This window comes from Anopheles funestus, chromosome 2RL (genome assembly GCF_943734845.2).
Source record: "Anopheles funestus chromosome 2RL, idAnoFuneDA-416_04, whole genome shotgun sequence".
NCBI classification, from domain to species: Eukaryota; Metazoa; Arthropoda; class Insecta; order Diptera; family Culicidae; genus Anopheles; species Anopheles funestus.
Window position 1 is genome coordinate 86,604,832 of NC_064598.1, and position 21,851 is coordinate 86,626,682.

General features: G+C 42.0%; 2 protein-coding genes across 7 annotated transcripts; both read right to left on the reverse strand.

Annotated features, from left to right (window-relative positions):
* Positions 1-3,166: 3,166 nt before the first annotated feature.
* Positions 3,167-4,763, reverse strand: LOC125765731 (platelet-derived growth factor receptor alpha-like). The gene is made up of 4 exons (XM_049431158.1): positions 4,125-4,763; positions 3,946-4,063; positions 3,340-3,883; positions 3,167-3,273 (listed from the first exon to the last, which is right to left on the reverse strand). Exons 1-4 carry the CDS (start codon positions 4,660-4,662, stop codon positions 3,211-3,213), a joined length of 1,263 nt encoding a protein of 420 aa, XP_049287115.1. The 5' UTR covers positions 4,663-4,763; the 3' UTR covers positions 3,167-3,210.
* Positions 4,764-5,302: 539 nt separating this feature from the next.
* Positions 5,303-20,742, reverse strand: LOC125765732 (uncharacterized). 6 transcript variants are annotated; one of them, XM_049431165.1, is made up of 14 exons: positions 20,515-20,741; positions 20,313-20,381; positions 13,015-13,145; positions 12,704-12,917; positions 11,473-11,775; positions 10,718-10,816; positions 10,538-10,636; positions 10,264-10,464; positions 9,068-10,063; positions 7,988-8,869; positions 7,696-7,794; positions 7,523-7,624; positions 6,257-6,513; positions 5,303-6,069 (listed from the first exon to the last, which is right to left on the reverse strand). In XM_049431165.1, exons 3-14 carry the CDS (start codon positions 13,015-13,017, stop codon positions 5,953-5,955), a joined length of 3,372 nt encoding a protein of 1,123 aa, XP_049287122.1. In that variant the 5' UTR covers positions 13,018-13,145; positions 20,313-20,381; positions 20,515-20,741; the 3' UTR covers positions 5,303-5,952. The 6 variants fall into 6 exon arrangements, with proteins under 6 accessions (XP_049287122.1, XP_049287116.1, XP_049287117.1 ...); XM_049431159.1 differs by having other exon boundaries at positions 7,988-10,063; XM_049431160.1 differs by having other exon boundaries at positions 7,988-10,063; positions 20,313-20,409.
* Between the last annotated feature and the right edge of the window lie 1,109 nt (positions 20,743-21,851).

Below are 21,851 nucleotides of genomic sequence, written 5' to 3' on the forward strand. Positions count from 1 at the left end.
TCATTAAGATATCCAATACCATCTAATAAATCATTCATCAAATTCCATACTCAACGAAGACTAGTGAATTCTATAAAAAAAATATTATTCGGAACTATCTTACCTATAAATCACGATAAGAAGCCTTCTTTTCATAACATTTACTCACACACACACACACCAACGTCATCGCATCGCCATATCACTTCATCTACCCCAGCCATTTCCCTCCGCATTAGCCTCAAATCAACTTTGGTGCGTTCATTTGAAACTTTTTCAATTAATTTCCAACCGTAACCAGGTTCGGGTAGGATTATCGGCTTTTGAAGTTTAACAGGTGTCCAACAATGCCACAAATGGCACGGCAGCAAAGTAAAGTTTCCACGTGGCACATCGGCACCCGATCCTCCCACGGGGTGCTCCACGGCAGTAGCGCCAAACGTTGTTACACGGGCGACACTGTACACTAATCGACTACTTCACCAGCATTACAACCCGTGTTGCAGTACGGGGAGGGTTGTTTTTTTTTTTTTGAAGAAAAGGGATCGTTAAATTGTTTACCTAGCCACAAAGTGCGTTTTATGAGCGACGGTTAGCTTTGTCAACCAAACTTTCCAACCTGGCGAACGACGATGACGATGTAGATGATGATGATGTGTTAGCTAACGCAATGGATTTTTTTTCTTCTAAAAAGTGAGGTTGTGTAAATTGTGGCGAGGAGTCATTCTTGAAGTGAAGTCGTGGCTTGACTTATTTTGATCGTGTTAAACGCATCAGCTGTTTAACGAACAAGGGGAATGGATTAAAAAGTAAGCGTTATGCAAAAAGTACATCATTATTGATATTTATGTTATATTTTAAAACTTAACTCACAGTTAGACTAACTTCCTTTTCCAAATAAAGTTATTAAAATGCTCACTTAAGTCGTAGAAAAATTCATCTACATCGACTACAACATAAATTACAACATAAATTAAGCCCATGTCGCACATCGCAGTTGCAAAACTTACTTCGTATCGTTACAGCTCACGTAAATGTCATTATTTTATGTAAATTTTTCTCGATACAAATCTTTCATATTACTGGAAAAAATGTGTCCGTTTTTTACACTTCTTCCCAACTGAGTAGATGGCTGGAATTAATATTCCAAACACTGTTGCACATCGATGGAAGCTTCTCGCGATGTGTTCTCGTGAGTGTCCATGATGTGTTTGTAATTGTGCTTGGTACTACTGTACGTGAGTGTATTGTTTATGCTGTAACACAATTGCACCAGTTATGGAGAAAGAAACAAATGATTGTACACACGTGTTTGTCCGTTTATCACAAAACCGGAAGAAATCAAGAAAACTGTTGAATACTTCTTCATGTTGCAATTGTTTCACTCGCTTGAACGAGTTTAATTACATGTGGTTCATGTAGGCGTGTGAATAAAAAAAAAAACAATGCAAATTAATTGTATATCGTTACAATCCCCATTGATGGTAAAATATAACAGGATGTAACAAAACCACCCAAAAGAAAGAAACGATTAGAAACCCGTACGCCAACGGGCGAAAGTTTGAAAAGGGATGAAACATTTCTCTCACCCACACACTTCCACTCAACAACTGTTTGCCGAGCACCGGATGTGCAGGTCATGGGAAATATTAGTAAAGACATCCGTTCAGACGTCAGCCCGTACGCTTAGCTTACAAATGCCACCCACCGTGTGATAGAAAGTTCTTCTAACGTCATTATTCTCATGCCACACGCATCGTTTTCATAACTTTATCCACTCGTTTCCTAAGGCCATTGGTAAATTTAGCTTCTCGAACGGATATCTCGTCGCACAAAGCAGCAATTAAGCAGGGCGATAAAAATTCTATTTCCAAAGAGTGTTATCTAAACATTAAACCCATTTGTTATATAATTTCGCGCGTTTTGCTAGCGTTCCAGTACGCACGATTATAAACAATTATCCAAACACAGCTCGTCACGCGTGGTAACACGTTTCCGCTGCGAAGTATTGTGGCAATTTAAAACTTTTATCAATTATCGTCCATTTAGATCGACCGAATTTTTCCACGCGCTTCCGACAGGGTTCTTTTGTGTGAATGTATTTGTCTGTGTGTGGGTGTGTGTTTGCAGTCACAATGGAAAGCCAACTTTGCCGTAACGATTAGCGCGGAACGCAAATGAATGTCGGTTGGTTATTGTCAACCCACCCGTTTAAATTCCATTAACGCGCTTTTTGGTCGGGTAGGATGAAAACAAGGAAAAAGGAGGGAAAAAACGAACTCGTCGGTAGTTAGATGCAATCTTTTAGAATGAGAAGCGCTTTTGGGGAAGTTTTTAGCCAAATTACACGAATTTGGGAAAGCACCCATCTCGGACAATTTGTGCCTATTGGTGTTGACTTTGGAAAGATTTAATTTGAACTACTTTGAACTTGGTTGAAAAAAAATTAACGAAAAGCTTGTGTTCATTAGCTTCACTTTGTGTTTTTTTTTATTGTTACAAAGCAAAGGGAGAAAACTGAAAATTTGCGAATGAAAAAAACAGCTCGCCACACAGAACAAACCACCCGAACGTCACATTATAGCATAGTTTGCTATAAAGTTTATCGTTGTGCTTTCGAAAGCTTTTAAAAGAGGGGTTGGAAGCAAAACTCAAATCTCAAAGAGGGGTTGGAAATCAAAATTGATTTAAAATTTTGATCAATAGAATAATCTCAACTAGTACTTTTTAAGTATATCTCAGTAAAAAGTGGATAATATTTATTAATTCGAACATTTCAAAGAAAAAATATCGCGTTAAAAGGAGTTTTTTGGAAAATTTTGCTAAATTTACCGGGATTTAGAAACCTTATCTTAAATTTACATATTGCTGTAACGATGATTACGAAATTATGTATATTAACTTATCTACGTCTCTACTGAATATAGACTTAATCTTAGGAGCAATACTCGAGCAGTATCAGGGATGCTGAACCTCAGAATTTTATTTCATAAAAAAATAATCTTTTAGTAATAATTTTATTAACATAAGTAATATTTAAAACAAAATGTATACATATTAGTAAAAAAGAAATTTTTCATAACAAACTAAATTACCAAACGCATAAATACCACAAATGATGAATTAATTATGTTCAATGTAGTTTTCATTATTTTCTAACAATTTTATTAAAGTAGTTTATGTTTTTATGCGCGTACATATTTTACACAAATTTGTAGTAAATATTTGGAATTACAAAATTGCGCTATCTACTGCATTTATGCTGGAGTACATATTTCTCAATTCTTCATAACTCTGAAAAAGCGGATAACATTTTTATGCATTCTATCAATATGTTGATAAAAACCCCTTGTAACTTACCCTTAAAAGGTAGCTTGGAATCATGCAATAAAGCTTATGGCAAAGCTCCATAAAGCTTGGTCGCACAAGCGGATCTTGCTCACAACAGCTGCACATTATCTGGTACACTTCATCATTCGCATACTCCGGTTTAGATAACCTAGTGTCACACTCGAAACGATCTACCAAACTTCCACGCGGTGTCATACTCCAGCAAGGATCACAGCCCAATGAAAACAATTCCCACAGCAGTACCCCGTACGACCAAACATCCGAGCTGCTAGTGAACGTTCCACTTTGCAGATATTCCGGAGCCATTCGCTCTAGTGTTAGGAAGTTTTTTTGGGTGAGTTTTCCTATCAAATGTACTCGGCGCGGTACAGCAAAGTTAGTTAGCTTCACGATATTCCCCTCACCGAGCAGTACATTGCGTGCGGACAGATTACCATACACGCACTCTCGTGATGCGAGATATTGTAAACCGCATGCGATTTGATATGACCAGTTAAGCAGATCCAGCTTGCTGTAGGTGCGTCTCACACTGAACGAGCTTAATGTAGCGTTACTGAAAGCAATTAGTGTACATTAGTTCCATGTTGAAAATTGATTTGTAAGACTTATCTTTACCTAGAATCGTAGACTAACAGTTCGTCGCTACTATCGTCCAGAAATGCATACCGATTCTCTAGCAAAAAGTCTTTCAGATTTCCAAACCGACAGTACTCCGTTACTACAAAGAGCTCTCCTGAAAGTATATTCTCAAATGTAGGCTTTATAGGAGATACTTGCAGAATTTAATTTCTTACCTTGGTTCATGTTTTCCCTTACGACACCAAGTAAATTGACGATGTTTACATGATGTCCTACATGTACGTAAGTTTTGAGCTCCATCAGCAGTGCCTGCTGATCGTATCGTACCACAGTCTCCTTTACCATTACTTGAATCTCCATCGTAGGATCACCAGCAACTCCTGTTACGATCGCTTTCCAGTAAATACCATACTCGCCCTGTTCTAGCTGTTCAACAAGCTGTACCTTTTGGCGTTGAAATTGATGCACTTTTGTTAACACATCCTCTGGGTTCAAGTGTGGACCGGCTTCGACACTATTTTTCCACAATGACTTTTTATGAACACACATGAAGCAAATAACAATCAGTAGTACGAAAAATATCAAAGCCATCACTAGCACCAGCATGATGAAATATGTTTTTGTTTCACTATCAATATTTTGATATTTTGTTTCAAGTAGTGTTTCAATGGTTTTGTTTCCTTCATTCAATGAAACATTACAATTAAGTAAACCAGGCAACATGTTTAACCTATTCTTCTCTTGCAGCTGCATTTCAACGTTGTTTTCATCGTTCTACAAATAGTTTTCCTATTAGTGAACTTTATTTAATGTACACTTAACTGTAACCTGTTTTCTCACAAACTCCAGCTTCAGTTTAAGCTTCAGTTTCCACTGCTGTGATTCACATGGAATAAAGAAAAGATTGAATTTCGGATATTGAAGTCCTTCACTTTCACACAACAATAGGAAGAAGTTCATGTCCAGCCTTAGCTTGCAACTGTGCAGTGTTTATACAGTCATGAACAAGGGGATCAAACCACACTGAATTTATCTTTCCCTTTAGAGTTTTATCGGATCTTTCACTCCCTAGAATGGCAATAACAATTCACGAGGCAAGAATACCTACTGGAACTGCTTCGTTTCTAGCGCAATGCAAACAACAATTCGATGCCCCATTTTTTCGATACGATAAGCCACTTTACAGTCGTAACAACTACAAACGTTTCGTTGTAATACACTTGAGAAATAGGGTCATAGGTATTTGCAAGGTGCTGTAATATTAAGTTCTGATACTACTACACTTACCATTACGTGCATACTTACCTCTTTTTAACTCAATTTTCCACCTGGTAATCAAACCTAAAATGTTTCGAATGTTGCATTTTTCTTTAAGCTCCCACAACATATCTCCTTCCTTTGTGTTTGTTTTCATTCTCTCTTTCTTGCAAAATTAGTCATACATCGAACATTAATGCTTGTTTCATAATAATTCTATCGCTACAATCGGTTTCGGCAGCGGTATGTTAGATGTTGTATGCTTGTTGTGTGTTGTTTTTTTTTATTTCTTCATTCTGCTGCAACATTGCAACAAACCGTTGCAGCGTTGGCTTCTCACAGCAGGAGCAAAAGCACCAAAAGGCATTACGGTACGGACAACAGTGTTAAAAAGTGTTTCGCATTCGTCGTGCAACGTAGCTTGCGGCCGGGGTTTGGAAGTGGACAGAAGCTTAAAGTCACCTGGTGGATTTGGTGTATCTCGTGGCAAAGCTTGACAGCGGCTTAAATCACCAGCTGATTGCGGTATCGTGGTGGTTCCGGAAAATCGCCCAAATATTCCGAATGCTTGATGCCAAAGCTGTAGGCCGGTACGTGCCCGAGGTTAATCTGTAGAGCATGTTTATGTGTGCAATGATGAGGCAAAGATGATGATGGGCCCCGCCCGAAATTCCCAGTATCGCCATCGATGAACGAACGAGGATGATAAACAGAACCACGAGAGATACGGAAAGATAACAATTATAATTACATGATTTCTATGTTTCTCCAAAACTCGCGCTCTCTTCAGTTCCAGAAGCATGGTTTCAAACTGTTCACATATGTGGGTGACTTCTGTGCCAGATAGTTGGAGTGCCGAATGGAAAAGGAATAGGCAGGAACTCTTTGGAACAGATTCAAACCCTGATCAAAAAAATCCATCAAAAATCATGTTTAAATTAAAAAAAAAAATGTGTGAGTTGTACGTCAAAATACAAAACAAAAATCAATCCCCCAAAAACGTAATGAACGCAAATGAGGAGGAAAGTAGTCACAGTCATAAATAAACGACACCACAGCCACCAAAACGCAACGGCACAATGTTGCCTACCTTTTCCGGATAGTGTGCGGCCGGTCCGGGCTTGAGTGCTTCATCCGTCGGTCGTCGGAACCGGGTCGCCATCGAGAACATCGGGGCCCGTCTTACCAGCGGATCGATCTTCGCGTCGTAGTGACCGGGACCGGGGAACCCAATGCACTCAGGAAGAGTTTGCTTCTGTCGGCCGGTGATTGTGTAGGCTGGCGCCGAACGGATCGGCCCTTCCTTGCTCGAACCGAGCACGTTCGGGATGTGGTATTCGTTTGGTGCTGTACGTTTACGTTCAGACATACATCGGAACAGAAAATACAGGAAAATACGGAAAAGACGTCACGATACGGTTGCATAAATGTGTCACGGGTCCAAGGACATGGTTTTAACATCGTCAAAAGACCCCTGGCGAGGAATTGTTTTCCCCTCAACCACACAATAAGCCAGTAGAGTGGTATTGAGAACTAGACCAACACAGAAAGATGCAGGTGCCGATAACCACGATGCACGTCATCATAATCGTGTAGCAGAAAGCGATTAGGAACAAAACGAAAGCACGGTACAAACTACACAGGCAACATAGGGAACGTTGCCATTCAAACGCTATCAACGTAAACTACTAACTAATGCAAGACAAACGACTACTGTAACGGGAGTCCGCTGGTGGACATCCGGATGATAAACGTCTTGTAAGAACCGGTAGAACCGATCGATGAACGGCCGTCTCTAGGCCCGGAAGTGACCGGTGCACACCATACGCTGATGCTGCACGTTGGCAAGCTGCTTTACGCCTGCAATACAGTTCGGTACAAGCCCTTCGCCGATCGCCTCAACCGTGGCCGACGAGCGTTCCTCGGTAGTAGTCTTCCGCTCGCGGACCATCTTCATCGAACCGCCAGACGTTCTCGTGGTTGTGACGGTCGTGAAGGTGCTCTGCCCATTGTGACCGTTCTGTACCGCGCTGCTACTGGTACTGGTGGTGTTGGAGATGTTTCTAGTTTCGCTACGATTGTCACCAGTCGAGCTGCCATTGCTGATCACCATCGATTTCATACCAGCCGATACATCACTGGCCATGACTGAATACCGCAAGGTATCACGAACAACATTCAGAAACAGAAATCATACAGGATCGAATACGGAGAACCAGAACAAAAACATAGAAAAAGAAAAAGAAAAAAACGATACGAGTATTCGATAACATTCCCATGCAGACATTGAAGTAACGACAAATCGCATGCGCAAGACAACGCAACGGATGTGGAATAAAGCGCAAAAAAGCATTACCTGGACCGTCGTGAGTGATCGTTTCGTGATTTACCTTCACGCCGAAGCTGTACGCTGGGGAACAGTCGGTTTTACACTTTTCCGGTTGATATGTCGATGGTGCTGAAATGGAGGAATGACAAAAAAATCAAGTTAATCATTGATGAACAAGAAAACGTACCTCTGATTCTTACCCGGTGTATCTCTTAGTGTTTCACCTTTATGCTTTATGCCAAAACTGTACGCTGGTGAGTGATCCATCTTCACTTTATCGGGATTGTAAGTTCCGGGAGCTGCAAAACAATGAGACACAGAAAATTATCTTCAGATATAGCCTTATATGTGCTTATTTCTTGAAGTAATATTAACGCTATGGATCTTCTACTACATGAAGCACTACAGTAAGGGCCTACTAAAATATGGCATGAAGATGAAGACTCTATTATTACTACTAGATACTAATAGGCTAGATTCTACAACACTTACCTGGTACATTGTTCGGCTTCTCGCGGTGCACCTTAATTCCAAACGGATACGCTGGCGAGTGATCCAGCTTAACTTTTTCCACCGAGTATGTGCCTGGTGCCGGTGTCATATCAACCTTATCAATTACTGGTTTCACACCGAACGTGAATGCGGGGCTGTTGTCCAGCTTTACCGCTTCCGGATTGTAAGCTCCCGGGGCTGGAATAATATCGATCCTATCGATATGTGGCTTTACGCCGAACGTAAAAGCTGGATGGGGACAGACATACTTCTCCGGGAAGTATGCACCTGGGGCTGGTGTTGGAATAACTTTCGTCGTCTGATGCTTCACACCGAACGTATATGCCGGTGTATTCGTATCCTGTACCTTTTCGGTGTCGTACGCTCCCGGACCAGGAATGATACTTGGTTTTTCCACATTCGTCTTGATTCCGAACGAGTACGCAGGGCAAGAACGCTCTATAACCTTGTCCGCATCATAAGCTCCCGGGCCGGGAATAATATTAGGCTTCTCAACATTCGTCTTAATTCCGAACGAATACGCTGGACACGACTTGTCTATGACCTTGTCCGCATCATACGCACCCGGTCCGGGAATAATATTGGGCTTGTCGATGTTTGGCTTAACGCCAAACGTAAATGCTGGGGAAGACTTGTCGATCACTTTATCTGCATCGTACGCACCTGGGCCAGGAATGATGCTGGGCTTTTCGACGTTCGTTCGAACACCGAACGAATATGCAGGGGAGAACTTATCATTCACTTTCTCCGCATCATAAGCTCCTGGGCCAGGAATAACATTTGGCTTATCTAAGTTAGGCTTCACTCCAAAGGAATAGGCTGGAGTGGATTTATCGTGCACTTTGTCCGCATCGTAGGCACCTGGGCCAGGAATTGCGTTCGGTTTTTCCATGTTGGTCTTTACACCGAAAGAGTATGCAGGGGAAGACTTGTCGGTCACTTTATCCGCATCGTAAGCTCCAGGTCCTGGAATTGCGTTCGGCTTATCCAAGTTAGGCTTGACGCCGAAAGAATATGCTGGCGTAGATTTATCAATCACTTTATCCGCATCGTACGCACCTGGGCCAGGAATTGCGTTCGGTTTCTCCATATTGGTCTTCACGCCGAACGAATATGACGGAGCTGATTTGTCATTAACTTTGTCCGAATCATAGGCACCCGGTCCGGGAACCATGCTGGGCTTATCGACATTTGTTCTGGCACCGAACGAGTACGCTGGTGATGTCTTGTCCACTACTTTATCTGAATCGTACGCACCCGGTCCGGGTATAACACTTGGCTTGTCTACGTTGGTTTTCACACCAAACGAATAGGCCGGAGATGATTTGTCCTGCTTATCTGCATCGTACGCACCCGGTCCAGGCACTACGCTTGGCTTCTGTACGTTCGTCTTCACACCGAACGAATATGCGGGTGAGGATTTATCCATCGCCTTGTCTGCATCATATGCACCCGGTCCAGGGATTCGTTCCACCTTGTCCGTGTTTGTCTTGACACCGAACGAATATGCCGGTGTAGCGTGATCAACGCGATCCGCATTGTATGCTCCGGGACCGGGCATATTGTTCGGTTTGCCAACCTCTGGCCGAAGTCCAAATGAGTACGCCGGAGACTTTCCATCCGCCAGCTTGTCCGCATCGTACGCTCCCGGACCGGGATTGGCACTTGGTTTGTCTGGCTTGGAGCGCACACCGAAGCTGTACGCTGGACTACTATCTACTTTGGCCTTCTCGGGAGAGTACGCTCCAGGAGCGGGTATATTGTCCGGTTTATCGATTGTCGGTCGGATTCCGAAGCTATACTTCGGGGTAGAATCTTGATTTGCCTTCTCCGGGCAGTATGCACCCGGTGCGGGCGTTATGTTCGGCTTCGATACGTTCGTGCGCAGCCCGAAACTGTACGCCGGTTGGTGATCTAGATTCACCTTCTCCACCTGATACGCGGACGGTCCGGGCGTATTGTTAGGCTTGTCATGATTGATGCGCATGCCGAATGCAAATGCGGGCGAGTGATCGATCAGCTTCTTGGCCTTTTCCGGCTCGTATGCGCCCGGTGCTTTTTGATGACGATGCAGATGCAGATGAACAGTGTGCGCGTGCCGATTTATGAACGTGCCAGAAAAGCAGCCATGAAGAATGAGCGGAAAAAAAGAAACAAAATCGTACCAAATGGTTAAGCGTAGTTCAATTTAATGCATCTTTTAAAACTAGTGCAATGATGCTTGTTTAACTTCATCCTATCTTAGTCATACTTACCAGGATTGGAGTTCGGCTTTTCGATTGCGGACCGGATGCCGAAGCTGTACGACGGCGTATTGTTTATCTTCACTTTCTCCGGCTCATAAGCTCCCGGTGCGGGAGTATTGTTCGGTTTCTCGACGATCGTCTTCAGACCAAAGCTGTACGCCGGTTTCTTATCCAATGCAAGTGCTCTTTCTGGTTGGTAGGCACCGGGTGCTACACAGGACAACAGCAGAGTAAAATTAAAACTCCCACACGTCGTACTGTGCAAACCCACACAACCACTTACCCGGCGTTTCTTCAATCTTTTCCGGTATTACTTTCAACCCAAAGCTATACTTTGGTGATTTGTCTTTCAATACTTTCTCCGGCGAATAGGTACCGGGTGCTGGAAGATGAATTTGGAAGTAAAACAAAATTTATATTTCAACAACGACGAGTGACTATTTATAAACGCGCTCGATCTTACCTGGTGTGTCGTTGCGTATTTTACTCTCCGTTTTGATGCCAAACGAAAACTTCGGTGTGCTATCGAATGTGACACGTTCGGGCTTATAGTCGCCGGGAGCTAAAAGATATGGCACGGTGTTTGTGGATTTTCGCATTCTCAACAAATGAAGAGTTGATAGAAAGTTTCATTGGTTAGGGGTATTGCAAGCGAGCCTACAACATTAATCTCTTCCGACGGTGAAGGTATGGGATGAAAGGTTAGTTTTGGATAAGAAATTATTTAAACCCACCCAACTCTACCAACAACACAGCTACACTAACTAAACCAGTGCAGAAATCTCACACCAATCTTCAAACGGAAAAGTGCAAAGTTTTGTTTTTTTTGTCCTTCGTTGGCCAAAGTAACTACAACACTCTACGATATCATAAATGCAAGCACAAACCAATAGTTTTCATCTGTCCTCTGCATTGTGTTATCTAGTTCTCAGTTACTATAGGCTTATGTGTGGCAAAGGACCTCATGGCGAATGGTGGTGATGATGATGATGACGAGTATGTATGGGGATGCACTAATGTAACGAATGAATGATAACATGAGTGTGTTCCCTTCTGTATGGTTCTTGGCTGTTGTTTGTATCCACAATGTGTCCAGAAGTGAATGAAGGTGCAGTATGACCTTGCCTGGATAGTGTGTAATGATATGGGGAAACCTTGGACTCCCGCTGGAAGCAATAGAGAAACGATCGGAACAATTCCCGGTACGGTAAAGGATACCTGGTGTTTGGCTGGTCGGATTTGGTGGCTTCTTCACACCGAACGTATACTTCGGTGCGGATTTAACCAACATTTTGTCCGACTTTTCTATATTGTACTCTCCCGGTGCCGGTGTCAGATATTTCGGTATCTCCTTCGGACGACTCTGCAAGCAGTAGGCCGGTGGAGCATCCTTTCCCTTGCAGCCAAGCCCGGTGATGTTGTAGAGCGGACCCGGACTGAACGATTCCGTGCGTGGTTTGTGTCGCTGACCGAAGCTGTAGGCGGGTGCGGCTTGCCGTTTCGAGTCTACCACTTTCGTACCTAAAACGGACAGCCCAAAAAAGAATTGGTTTGGTCAGAATGTTACCTAAAACGGATTCTCGTCGTCATCCTATCCGGCTAATCTGCCATTGGTTTGCCGAGCTGTTTTGCCTTTAGCGTTTGTGATGATGATTAAAAACACGCTGTATGCTAGTAACACAGACGGTTACTTTGCAATATCAAACACTCTTTGATATCGTGGGCGTACCGGTCGTCGATCGTCGTCGCGCCTAGTTTTAACTCTTCCATTAAGTTGTAGATAATTTCACACAACAAAAGCGATGACTGTGGCGTTGTTTTTTTTTTATTTTTGCTAACCCAGTTTTTTGTATAAATATGGTAGCAAAAATAAATATTTATTACCAAATGACCATATAGACAGGAAGTGTATGCCGCGATGCTACCAGAATCCAGATGGATCAATGCGTGAGTGTGACGTCGCTCTTTTGTGGTGTGTGCCGTCGTTCGTCACCTTATAAGGTAATGTGGAACTTTTTTGTCGAGATCGAGATTGCGGCGCGTCCATGCCTCAGGGGTATTATTGCGCACTTGTTTACTTCTTTTTTCGTTTCTCCGATCATCAACACACCAGTGCCCTGGTGGCTTCCCAACACTACCATACATACACACAGTTCAACGCCCACCTGTCTCGAGTCGAGATTTCGAGTTTCGTACGGTTTAAACCGAGAGGCCATGGCCTTCACGTTTCTTCCGATCTGGAGTACTAACACTCGTAGCAAACGAAGCACGGATTGATCTTAATTCGATTTTACATTACACCAATGTGCATGTTTGGATGGCAGAGAAGTTACTATGTGCTCTCCGTGCCGAGAACCATATTCCCGGTCCGACAACTATTAACTAGCTGCGTAAGATGATCGTAACGATTGGGCCCACGCAACAAAGTTCGCCTCTGGCAGTGACTCACCGAGCAGTTGTGGTAGAAGATATTGTGGCCCTGGGCCACGGTGTTCTGCCGCGATCGGTCCCCGCCGCTTCGTCGGTGTCCAGGGACGCTGCTCAAACCCACCCATCACGCGATAGGTATCTCTGTACCGCTTCTTGATGGTAGTGCTCTTTTGCCGGTAGGTGGTAGCTGTGGTCGATGACAGATGTTTCGTTTTCGTGCTGGCTAGCACAACCTGCGGAAGTTATACGGAAGTAGAGAATTAGACGCGGAACAATATAGTTGGGAAAGGGTTCTACTTGGGGTGATGTAAACTTTTCACATTATATTACCATCTTGCTTGGAACACACAGGCGCAAACGGGTCACAAACAACTTATATATTTGCACAAAACTCAAAATTATTTTTTGTTGGATATCTCCTGAACAAGCGGCAGTAATTCGGTACCAAAATTTCGCAAATCCTGAAAAACGAAATTTTGTAAACTTTGTTATTTTTCCCAATGTCTTGACAGCTTGTGCACTAAAGCTTGCTAGTGCTGCTGCGATTGTTAAAACAGATTTGATTTCGTTAGTACAAGAAGTTTTTTTTTTCGTTTCATCGATTTTGTCATTTTGTCCGACGTAGAAAAATTGGTTTAGTAGCTTTAGTAAATTGTGTACATCATGCGTTTTAAAGTTGCCTTATTCTCAATGGCACCCAGAAGACACAACACTGTAATCAGCCACAAATCATGAGAGTATGGTTAAAATGGATGAAGTTATAATTATGGGAAACACACGACGGGAAACGGGCAAGGTTTATTGCTTCCTTTACTCGGAAGAAAGTTCCCCAAGGAAAACTGTTTGGTTGGGAAAAGGGAAAACTTTTCCCGCACCATCAACGTACTACCAATCCTCCTGGATCCCAGAGAGTAACTCGAAGCAACGTTCAAGGATATTTCAAAATAAGAATGCTTCGGCATGCAATCTTTGCAAAACTACATACCCTGGAATGGGGTAACGGCATGGTGCCGTAAACAAGTGCAATGATTAGTGTGTACTTGTGTGCACACGAAATGTAAGCACGAGACGAGTTTCTGCAGTTATTTGTAGAATGGTGAGAATGGCGAGAGTGAAGAAAAGCATATCGTGATGTTATATTTATGTTTCGCGTTAAAGTTTTTTATTGTTCGTACCAAGCACTGTTTTCAGCTCATAAATATGTTCATTGTGAAGAAGAAAAAAACCGGTAAAATACAAATTTGTATTTACAGTAACAGTTTCAAATTGATTACATCTCATTCTTTATCGCTAAGTAGCCTCGAATTCTTGGCATTCCATTCCGTATCGCGGTTCCGTGAATTTTCACATGTTTTTAATTTAATTGCACAGACACACACGGCTCATCGAAGCAGCAAAATGAATGCACTCGATTGTGGCATATTGAATGCCGTTGCGTGTAGGGCCCGGATCGGATAAATAGGTCACGAAGTCATCGTCTCGCTCGTACTGATGCCCTTTCTGTGGCGTCACGTCCATCGCGTCTTCTGACACTTTTTTTCCTTTTTGCCCGTCTGCTGCTTGGCACTCTACAACAACAAAAAATAGTCGATCCAATCTGACAAGCGCACGTGCATGTGTACTTATACGATACGATCGTGTCCCATCTTTCATCTACCGAGACGATTACCTTCCATCATCAAGAAAGGTGAGTATCGAATGAGCACCTTGGCTTTGGCTTTGGTGAATAAATTATTGTACCCAGCATAACATGTCTCAGAGGACAGTTTCTGTTCATGTTTTTGTTACTGCTGCTGCTGCTGTTATTGGGATATTGATTATGTCACCTCGCGTGCGTTCAAAGCAACGCTAGAGGAGGTCTGCAACGAGTCGATCAGTCCGAAAGCACTGCGCTGAATGGACAGGTTCACGAAAGAGACGATCGCTGTGCAGATGCAGACAGATCATACGGCTTGCCGGCATTTGTCCGTTTGCCCTTCTGATCGTTCCATACATGGCGCTACAGCTTGTCGGCCAGTTCTGCTTCTTTCGTTCAACCAGCTCGTTGTAATCTGTGATACGTCCGCACCTTTTTGGACTCAACACAGCGACCGTTCGAGACGCTGGTTCGTGGTTCGTTTCGTTGCTCTTTTGATCTCTTTTCGAGGTTATTCTTGAACTATTCCTATTTATTCGATATTCTTCCCTTGTACGGTGAGAGGGCATGTTGCGAATAATGGGTATCTGTTGCCGGCCGAATATAGACAAGAATGGTAGTGTGGGTTTCAACGGTGGTGTTAAGATGCCTGTTTTTTTGCGTACAAATTCGAAAAGGTTGTTAAGAAACCGAGATCATCCCAAAAATAGCTAAAGGTTACTATGAATTTAATGAAGTTGTATGATGAATGGGATCTACACGATGTAAACAAACATGGCGAAATAGGGGAAGATAAGTTTTTTTTTTGTAGAAATGTATCGATTACTTAAACATTTGTTTTATGCAACTTTAAGGAGAAAGAAACATGATTCTCCCGCTTGGGCTTGCATAATATAAATTCAATCCCATTCCATTGGACAACAACAAACCAATCCAGCTTAATAAGGAAATTCTTCGAAAGTCAATAGCCGTGCCCTGTGAGTCGCACCACTTCTCCATAGACATCAAGACATCAACGGCTCATTTGTCCCACCATTTGCAGAAAGCTTCCAAAACAAGCCAAAAGCAATTACGGGCGTGAAACAGGTTGAAATTCTACACAATTCTCACAAGGCAATCGTGGTGGCGCAATCGCTCCATCAGATGCCCTCAGGATATAGCCACAGACTTAATTTCTCTTGACTTCTTGCTTATCTACGAAATGTGTTACAAAACATGGTCACAAATCTCACTTTGCAAATGTGAGTATCTCGGTCCAATGTATGGTCAACCCGATTGCATTACTATCGACATCTCTTTTATTGGGCAATTAACAGGACTATTAGCAGAGGTCTGTGGAATATACTGGCATTGCTAGAGGAGACACTATAAAAGGAGAAAAACAATTGAAGACGAGTTCTGCACCTTAACACAAAACCTGCTTTTCAGTTTCTTCTTGTGCCATGCGGCCTATATCTGGCATAGTTTTGTCCATGAGGTCAAAACAGTGCTTTGCAGTACTACACTCGAAGCGGTAACAATGTATAAGCGACTCCTTTCCTAAAGGACATCCAGTTTGCAAGAGGGAAGCGTGCCTGTACGGTTAAACAAATGCCATTTTCTGGTGCAATGGCATAGCAGCAACCGATGGCTCCCTTTGTTACGATTCCATGTATGCCCCGTCAAGGGACTCGTCTCAAGGGAAACCCACAACGCAAGTCCCAGGTGTTTATTTATGCAAATATAAGAAATGTGTTCTTTGCGCTGGACTGGACAAACAGAACACGGCAAAATGGTTCGTCCTTGGCACACGGGTCCTTTGGTACAGGACGGCAAAGACAAGCCGACAAAAGGTTCAATGTCGGACGGGAAAAAACAATGCAGCGCGCGTCAAGGTTGACATGCTGGACTTGCTGGTGACAGGAAGTGGATAATTTATGCTGGGCTCCCGTGACAAAATATTTCCCCTGCAGCATTTTTCCCCCTGCTTTAAGGACGCCACATTTCCCATTGCGGTAAAATAGCAAAGGAGATGGATTGGGTGTTGTTGTATATTGAGAGCATTATAAAGTAATGCCGAAACGAAAATTAATTGATCTTTGACGTGTTGTTGGCATCAAAAGGCATCATGTTCGATTGTGATTGTGCGTGACGATTCCAAAAGCGTGCAGGATGTAATTAAAAGCTTGTTTGTCAAGCTTCAGTTCTGGAATCAATTACACAGAGAGTGGCTTTTGTACTGTGGACCATTAGCCAAATAAAAAAGGAACAACTCAATACTATTCGTTGCCATTTTTGGCAGTATTCGTTGGTCAGCTTAAACAGATGTTTAACCACCTTCTCGGTGGCGTGATTTTACTTCCCCGTTTTCAGTGATTATTTGCTGCACATCGAGCAAATATCCATTAAATCCCACGCGACCACCAAGGCGAACGCACCTTCGCACCGGGCGAATAATGTCTTGCGGTTGCGTACACAAATAGTCTGCTAATTACCGTACCTTACCCGGTTTTTTTTTGTACGTTGCTTATAACCTTCCAGCACGTAGATTAATCAATCGAAATTAGTCTCCTGGGGTGCAGGGGTTTGGTTTGGTACCCGCATGAAGTGCGGGTGTTTGATTTCGTTTCAGCGATCAGAAACTTCCGCAATGCAGAAGAAACAACATTGAGCGATCATTGCATACGAACGGGGATTGGTGGGGCGCCCACCTACCGTGGCCCCAGTTGTTGTGGGTGGTCAGTTAGCATAAGCATTGCGCGGGTTTTAACGCCGCCAGTCAAATCAACCCGGCCGAAACGGGGCTTGACATTGATCTTGACGGGCGCCAAATGCACAATTGCGTGACGGTCTGTGCATGTTTGCCATATTTTTTCTTTCTTCAACTTGTTTGTAATACCAAGCATTTGGTGCTGAATTTTGATTGCCAATTTTGGGCGGTATTGCAGTTGGTTAAGTGTAACAGGGACAAAGGAAAATTTGGGGAAACATTTCTGGACGTTGTAAAAAAATGGGAACTTTTTCGTAAGATATTTTTTTTTGCCTTTACAAATTCAATTAGATTTTTTTTGCAGAAAAATAGGCAGCATCTAAGATCTACTTTCCAATAAAATAAATCCTTCAAAAAGGTGTTAAACTTCTTCTATCAACTAGACATGGCGACATGCTGATCGTTGACCGTATTCGATTCGTGAGAATGTTCTGACCTCTTTAATTGGAATGGCTTGGGGATGTATTTTTTTTATTATCAAACCAACCATTACTTAGTTGGCAAACCAGATCGATGTTTTATAGCCCACAAGCTCCCACGTAACTGATCGCGTACAGCTCGGCCCAGAAATGTACTTGTCAGATGAAAAAGTGTTACACAGACTTTTTTTTGCCATTACTTTTATGATTTATTCATATGATGTGTCGCTTAAAACGCTTCCCCATTGGGAAGGAATGATTAATTAAAAAAAAAAGAGTTTATTTAGATCACATGCCTAAATAGTCACAATAATAAAATGGATATAAACCATTAACGAAAACAAAAACTTTTCTCGAGTTCGTCGCTTTGACCTCCGTTGCAATCCTACCCCGAATCTGTGCAGCAGGGTGACGATTTACATAATCTCCCCACCGTCAACATTTGCCAAGAAGGGTTAATTGGAAACTGGAACTTGTTAGCGTTTGGAACTGGTTTTCCACCCCACCGGCCCGTGCTAGCCGGGAAGGGTGGAAAGTCGTCGAGAAGGTGTCCAATTCTAGAGCAAAAACCACTCGTTCGTTCTATAGTTGGGTTGTTCGTGTTCAAGTTAAGGTACTATCGCCCATATCGAGTTGCTTCGACAGAAGAAAAAGAATCATTTACATGGGTGATTAAAAGCGATAAACAAAAGGGTAAAATTCATTAGTGCAGGGTTTTGAGTAGTATCATCGCTTTGTACTAATCGTTGTCCGTATTGCTGTTTCTACTGCAGCCGCTTTCAACCCACCTCCCCAAAAACGAAACGAGACTGTTACACTCAGCAAACAAACTCACGTTTCCCTTCACAACTTAACTGCAAAATGTTGCGTAGGTTTATCGTGTGTAACTCTGACCTAGTTCCACTTCTCCCGCAGGCACAAAAATCCCGCACCGCCGTGTGCAAAGTGCAAAGACTAGACCGGAAACCGGGAATTGCCATCCGCAAACCTATTCGAAGGTCGATTGTGCTGGGTACATAGGCAATAATAAAAAAAAAACAAAATCCATCCAGAGTACCCTTTCGATTATTAGCCGACAACCGGGTTTTGCCAGGGAAACCGATGTAAACAAGGAGGGAGCAACATCGAGGGTCTGTCTATCGCTTTAACCAATTCCGGCAGACAACCAAAATTGTCTGGCTACACATTTCCACACAGGCCCAGGAAGTAGAAGCAACAGCAGCAAAACAGCAAAATACCGATAGAGTAATATATGTATGTGAGGAGTAGCAAATACATTTGCATCTGCTTAAGAATGGGACATGCTAAACCGGTCAATAAGAAAACTGGAATTGGGATGATTTTTTTGTTGCATTTTTTTATTTTTAAACAACAAAACAACCCCAAAAAATTTTAACAGATTTTATCTTTCGTTTGCCTTATCTCTTATGCTGCTGCTTTTTGTTTGCTTAATACGATAAACCTGTTCGAGCAAGTTGTCGAACAACTTCACCTAAAGGAAAATGAGTTTCATTCCAACAAACGCGACTTATATGATTAAGTAATAAAGTTTCTTGTTTTTTTTTCTTAAGAATCTCTTCTCGAAGAAGAATTAAATGATTAATTTTTTGATTAAAATCTTCACCCATTTCGACAAGGTTAATTGTCCGACCGATAGCATCTCACTGTCATGGTGGTTTTTTTCGGTTTTTAGGCAAGCGAATAAATTGGATTAGTCAAACGGTTGGCGACATAATACCCTAAGCAGCAAGCCATCCAGCTAGTGCCACAACGGTGGTTTGCTAACATTCTCTTGGCGCTTTATTTCTACCTTTTATAGTCGGTTTATAACACGCCACAAATGGATCCGCACGCGTGTTGAAATATTATTTAGATCGTTATCATTTTGCATGAATACTTCGAATGCCAAAAATTGCTTTCCATTAGCACAAGAGAAGTTTCCCCCCCACAAGGAAGTTAATATGGTGAGAAGGAGAATTTAAAAATTATGAACATTCCAAAAAACCATAAACCAAACAATGAAATCGAAACCAAAACCGGAGACGGAGGAAGAACCTTCCTTGGTTTGGCTATTAAAAATAGACGCCATATTTTGTGCGAAAAAAACCAGAAAAAATACAAACAAAAATACTACACCCATGATCGTACGAGAAAGTTCGCGTATTTGTAGTAGATTCCTCTTTTTTTCTTTTTTTTTTTGCTCATCAATGTTCCGCTGTCCTGGCAACAGGACGCCGTGTTTTCGTTCGGTAGGTCGATTTCGTGTTTGGTTTTTGGGCCTGTATGTTTGCCCCATCTGGCTGGTGGTCTTCCATTTCTTTCCCCTACATTTTTACGCTATTTCGCGTATTTCATAAGCTCACGTTCGCTGTATCCGTGACATCAAGATAAATCGATACGGAATTCCGCTGACGGAAGAACCTTCCGTTTTTTGTTGTTGTTGTTGTTGTAGTGAGTTGTGGTGGAGAACATGGGAATTTCTTCTCCCTTTTAAGGTGCGATTGTGTCTCTGCGGGTGCACAAAATTGCACCCAATCTTTTTAAATGCGAAATGCCTTCGGTTGGCCGTTTTCTTCTTTATGCATGCAAACTGCAGTACGGTGCAGTCGTGTTAGAACATTTTCGGTTAGAACATTTGTTGAACACAGAACACGAAGGTGTTTTAGGCAGCTGTTGTTATCGACACGAATGCGCGTGTTGCAAGCAGAGATGATGGTATTTTTTTATGTTTTGTTTTAGCAACAACACAGTAAATGGGATGATTGAGTTTTTTTACGTGTTTGCATGAGTAAAAGCTTTGTTTAAATACATTTCCAACACTTACCACACTTGATTGGGCTGTGTGTGTTTCGATGCGCTATTTCTCAATATTATCTTTTATTTCGTTGTTGCACTGTGAATCAAACAGAGGAACACAATCACTAAAAGAACAGATTATAAGAAACTTTTTTTAGGAAATAATTTCCTAAAACACTGTTTGCTAAATATTAGCTTAAATCACCTCCCAGCAGTTCCCTTTAACACACCTTTATCACACGCTTAGTTCGAAAACACTAACACACTGGACCGTATTCAACCGTTTCTAAACCGTCACCAAGAGAAGCGCTTCCGTCGAGTCGTTCGTTTCCGTTCGCAGTGAATTTAAAAATGAATCGAAGTCTCCAGCGGTTGAGTACTAATATAGTGGAACTCGCGCACCATTGTACACTGTGTGCGGTTTGTTTAAGTGCGGGTTTTTGATATTTTTACTGGGTCGTCAAGGCGTTATGAATTATGAACAGTAGAACGGAAATAAAAAAAAAAACAAGATATTGTCAGGCCAGGGATATTCTTTGCTTTGATAGTTATGTTTGGAATAAGCATAAATGGAGATTTTTGCTAATTCAGAAAACTTTAAAATTGGCTAGGGAAGAGCTAATACAATGATGAGGGATGAGAATAGTTGATAAATGCAACAGTTTCCTTGCTGCATGACAAACAGAGAAATGAAAATGACACCAAACAATCAATGTTTCCTATAAATGCAATTTAATTATCAAACATGCTTATTTTTTACAGTTTCATGTATTATAAATGCAAAATTATCGGGTTACAAATAGTAAAAAAAGAAGACAAAGTTAGTTATGAAATATTCTTTTTTCATACATATTAATGTAAAAAATACAATAAACAGATAGAAAAAAGATGAAACCCTCGATGTGGTATTACACATATTCGACGCAGTGTAGCATAAAATCGCACGAGAGAGCAAGCAACTCACGCATCGCGAAACAGCTCTCACTGTTGCGTGTATAGTAGCGCGGGATTTTATGGTCGCGACCCGCGATGGCGGTGGTGCGAGAGCACTTTTTTTAAAGCTATCCATGCTTCGTATTCGAGCCCCAAAGTATCAAAGCAAATATGGTGGTTAAAAAGTCCAAAGTGGGTAAATCGTGGGGAACCGGTTGTGTTGTTTCATCTTGCAAGATTTGTTGTTCTCACTAATGTGAGAAGCGAAACGTTTTACGTGAGCTGCACTATGGGTTCTCAGCTGATTGACTCATTGAAACTCAGCGCTGAGTGCCCATGTTTACTTATTCGGTGATTTTGTCGGATTTCGGAAATGTAGTATTAAATAATGGAGAAAACGGAAATGTTCATACTAAAATGCTAAAGCATATGCATAATATGAATCATAAAATGAAATAAGCTTTATGTCAGACTGAAAAGAAACTAAAAAAACACTTTAACAAGAAACTTACAACACAAATGAATGCACTGTTTGTTCTTGTATGCAAAATTAATCGCTTTCCATTTATGGCAATCATTTCTACAGCTTACAATTGTGAAATATATAAGTTTCGTCTTCTAACTGTGTCTCACT

Excerpts from the sequence above, each read along its gene's own strand:
- LOC125765731 (XM_049431158.1), bottom strand. The coding sequence starts at position 4,662 with ATGCAGCTGCAAGAGAAGAATAGGTTAAACATGTTGCCTGGTTTACTT. Across the intron at positions 3,884-3,945 it reads CTGTTAGTCTACGATTCTAG|TAACGCTACATTAAGCTCGT; the intron begins GTAAAGATAAGT and ends AATTGCTTTCAG. Across the intron at positions 3,274-3,339 it reads TTCCAAGCTACCTTTTAAGG|AGTTATGAAGAATTGAGAAA; the intron begins GTAAGTTACAAG and ends CCGCTTTTTCAG.
- LOC125765732 (XM_049431159.1), bottom strand. Across the intron at positions 11,776-12,703 it reads TCTTCTACCACAACTGCTCG|GTACGAAAGTGGTAGACTCG; the intron begins GTGAGTCACTGC and ends TGTCCGTTTTAG. Across the intron at positions 10,637-10,717 it reads AATACGCAACGACACACCAG|CACCCGGTACCTATTCGCCG; the intron begins GTAAGATCGAGC and ends TTCATCTTCCAG.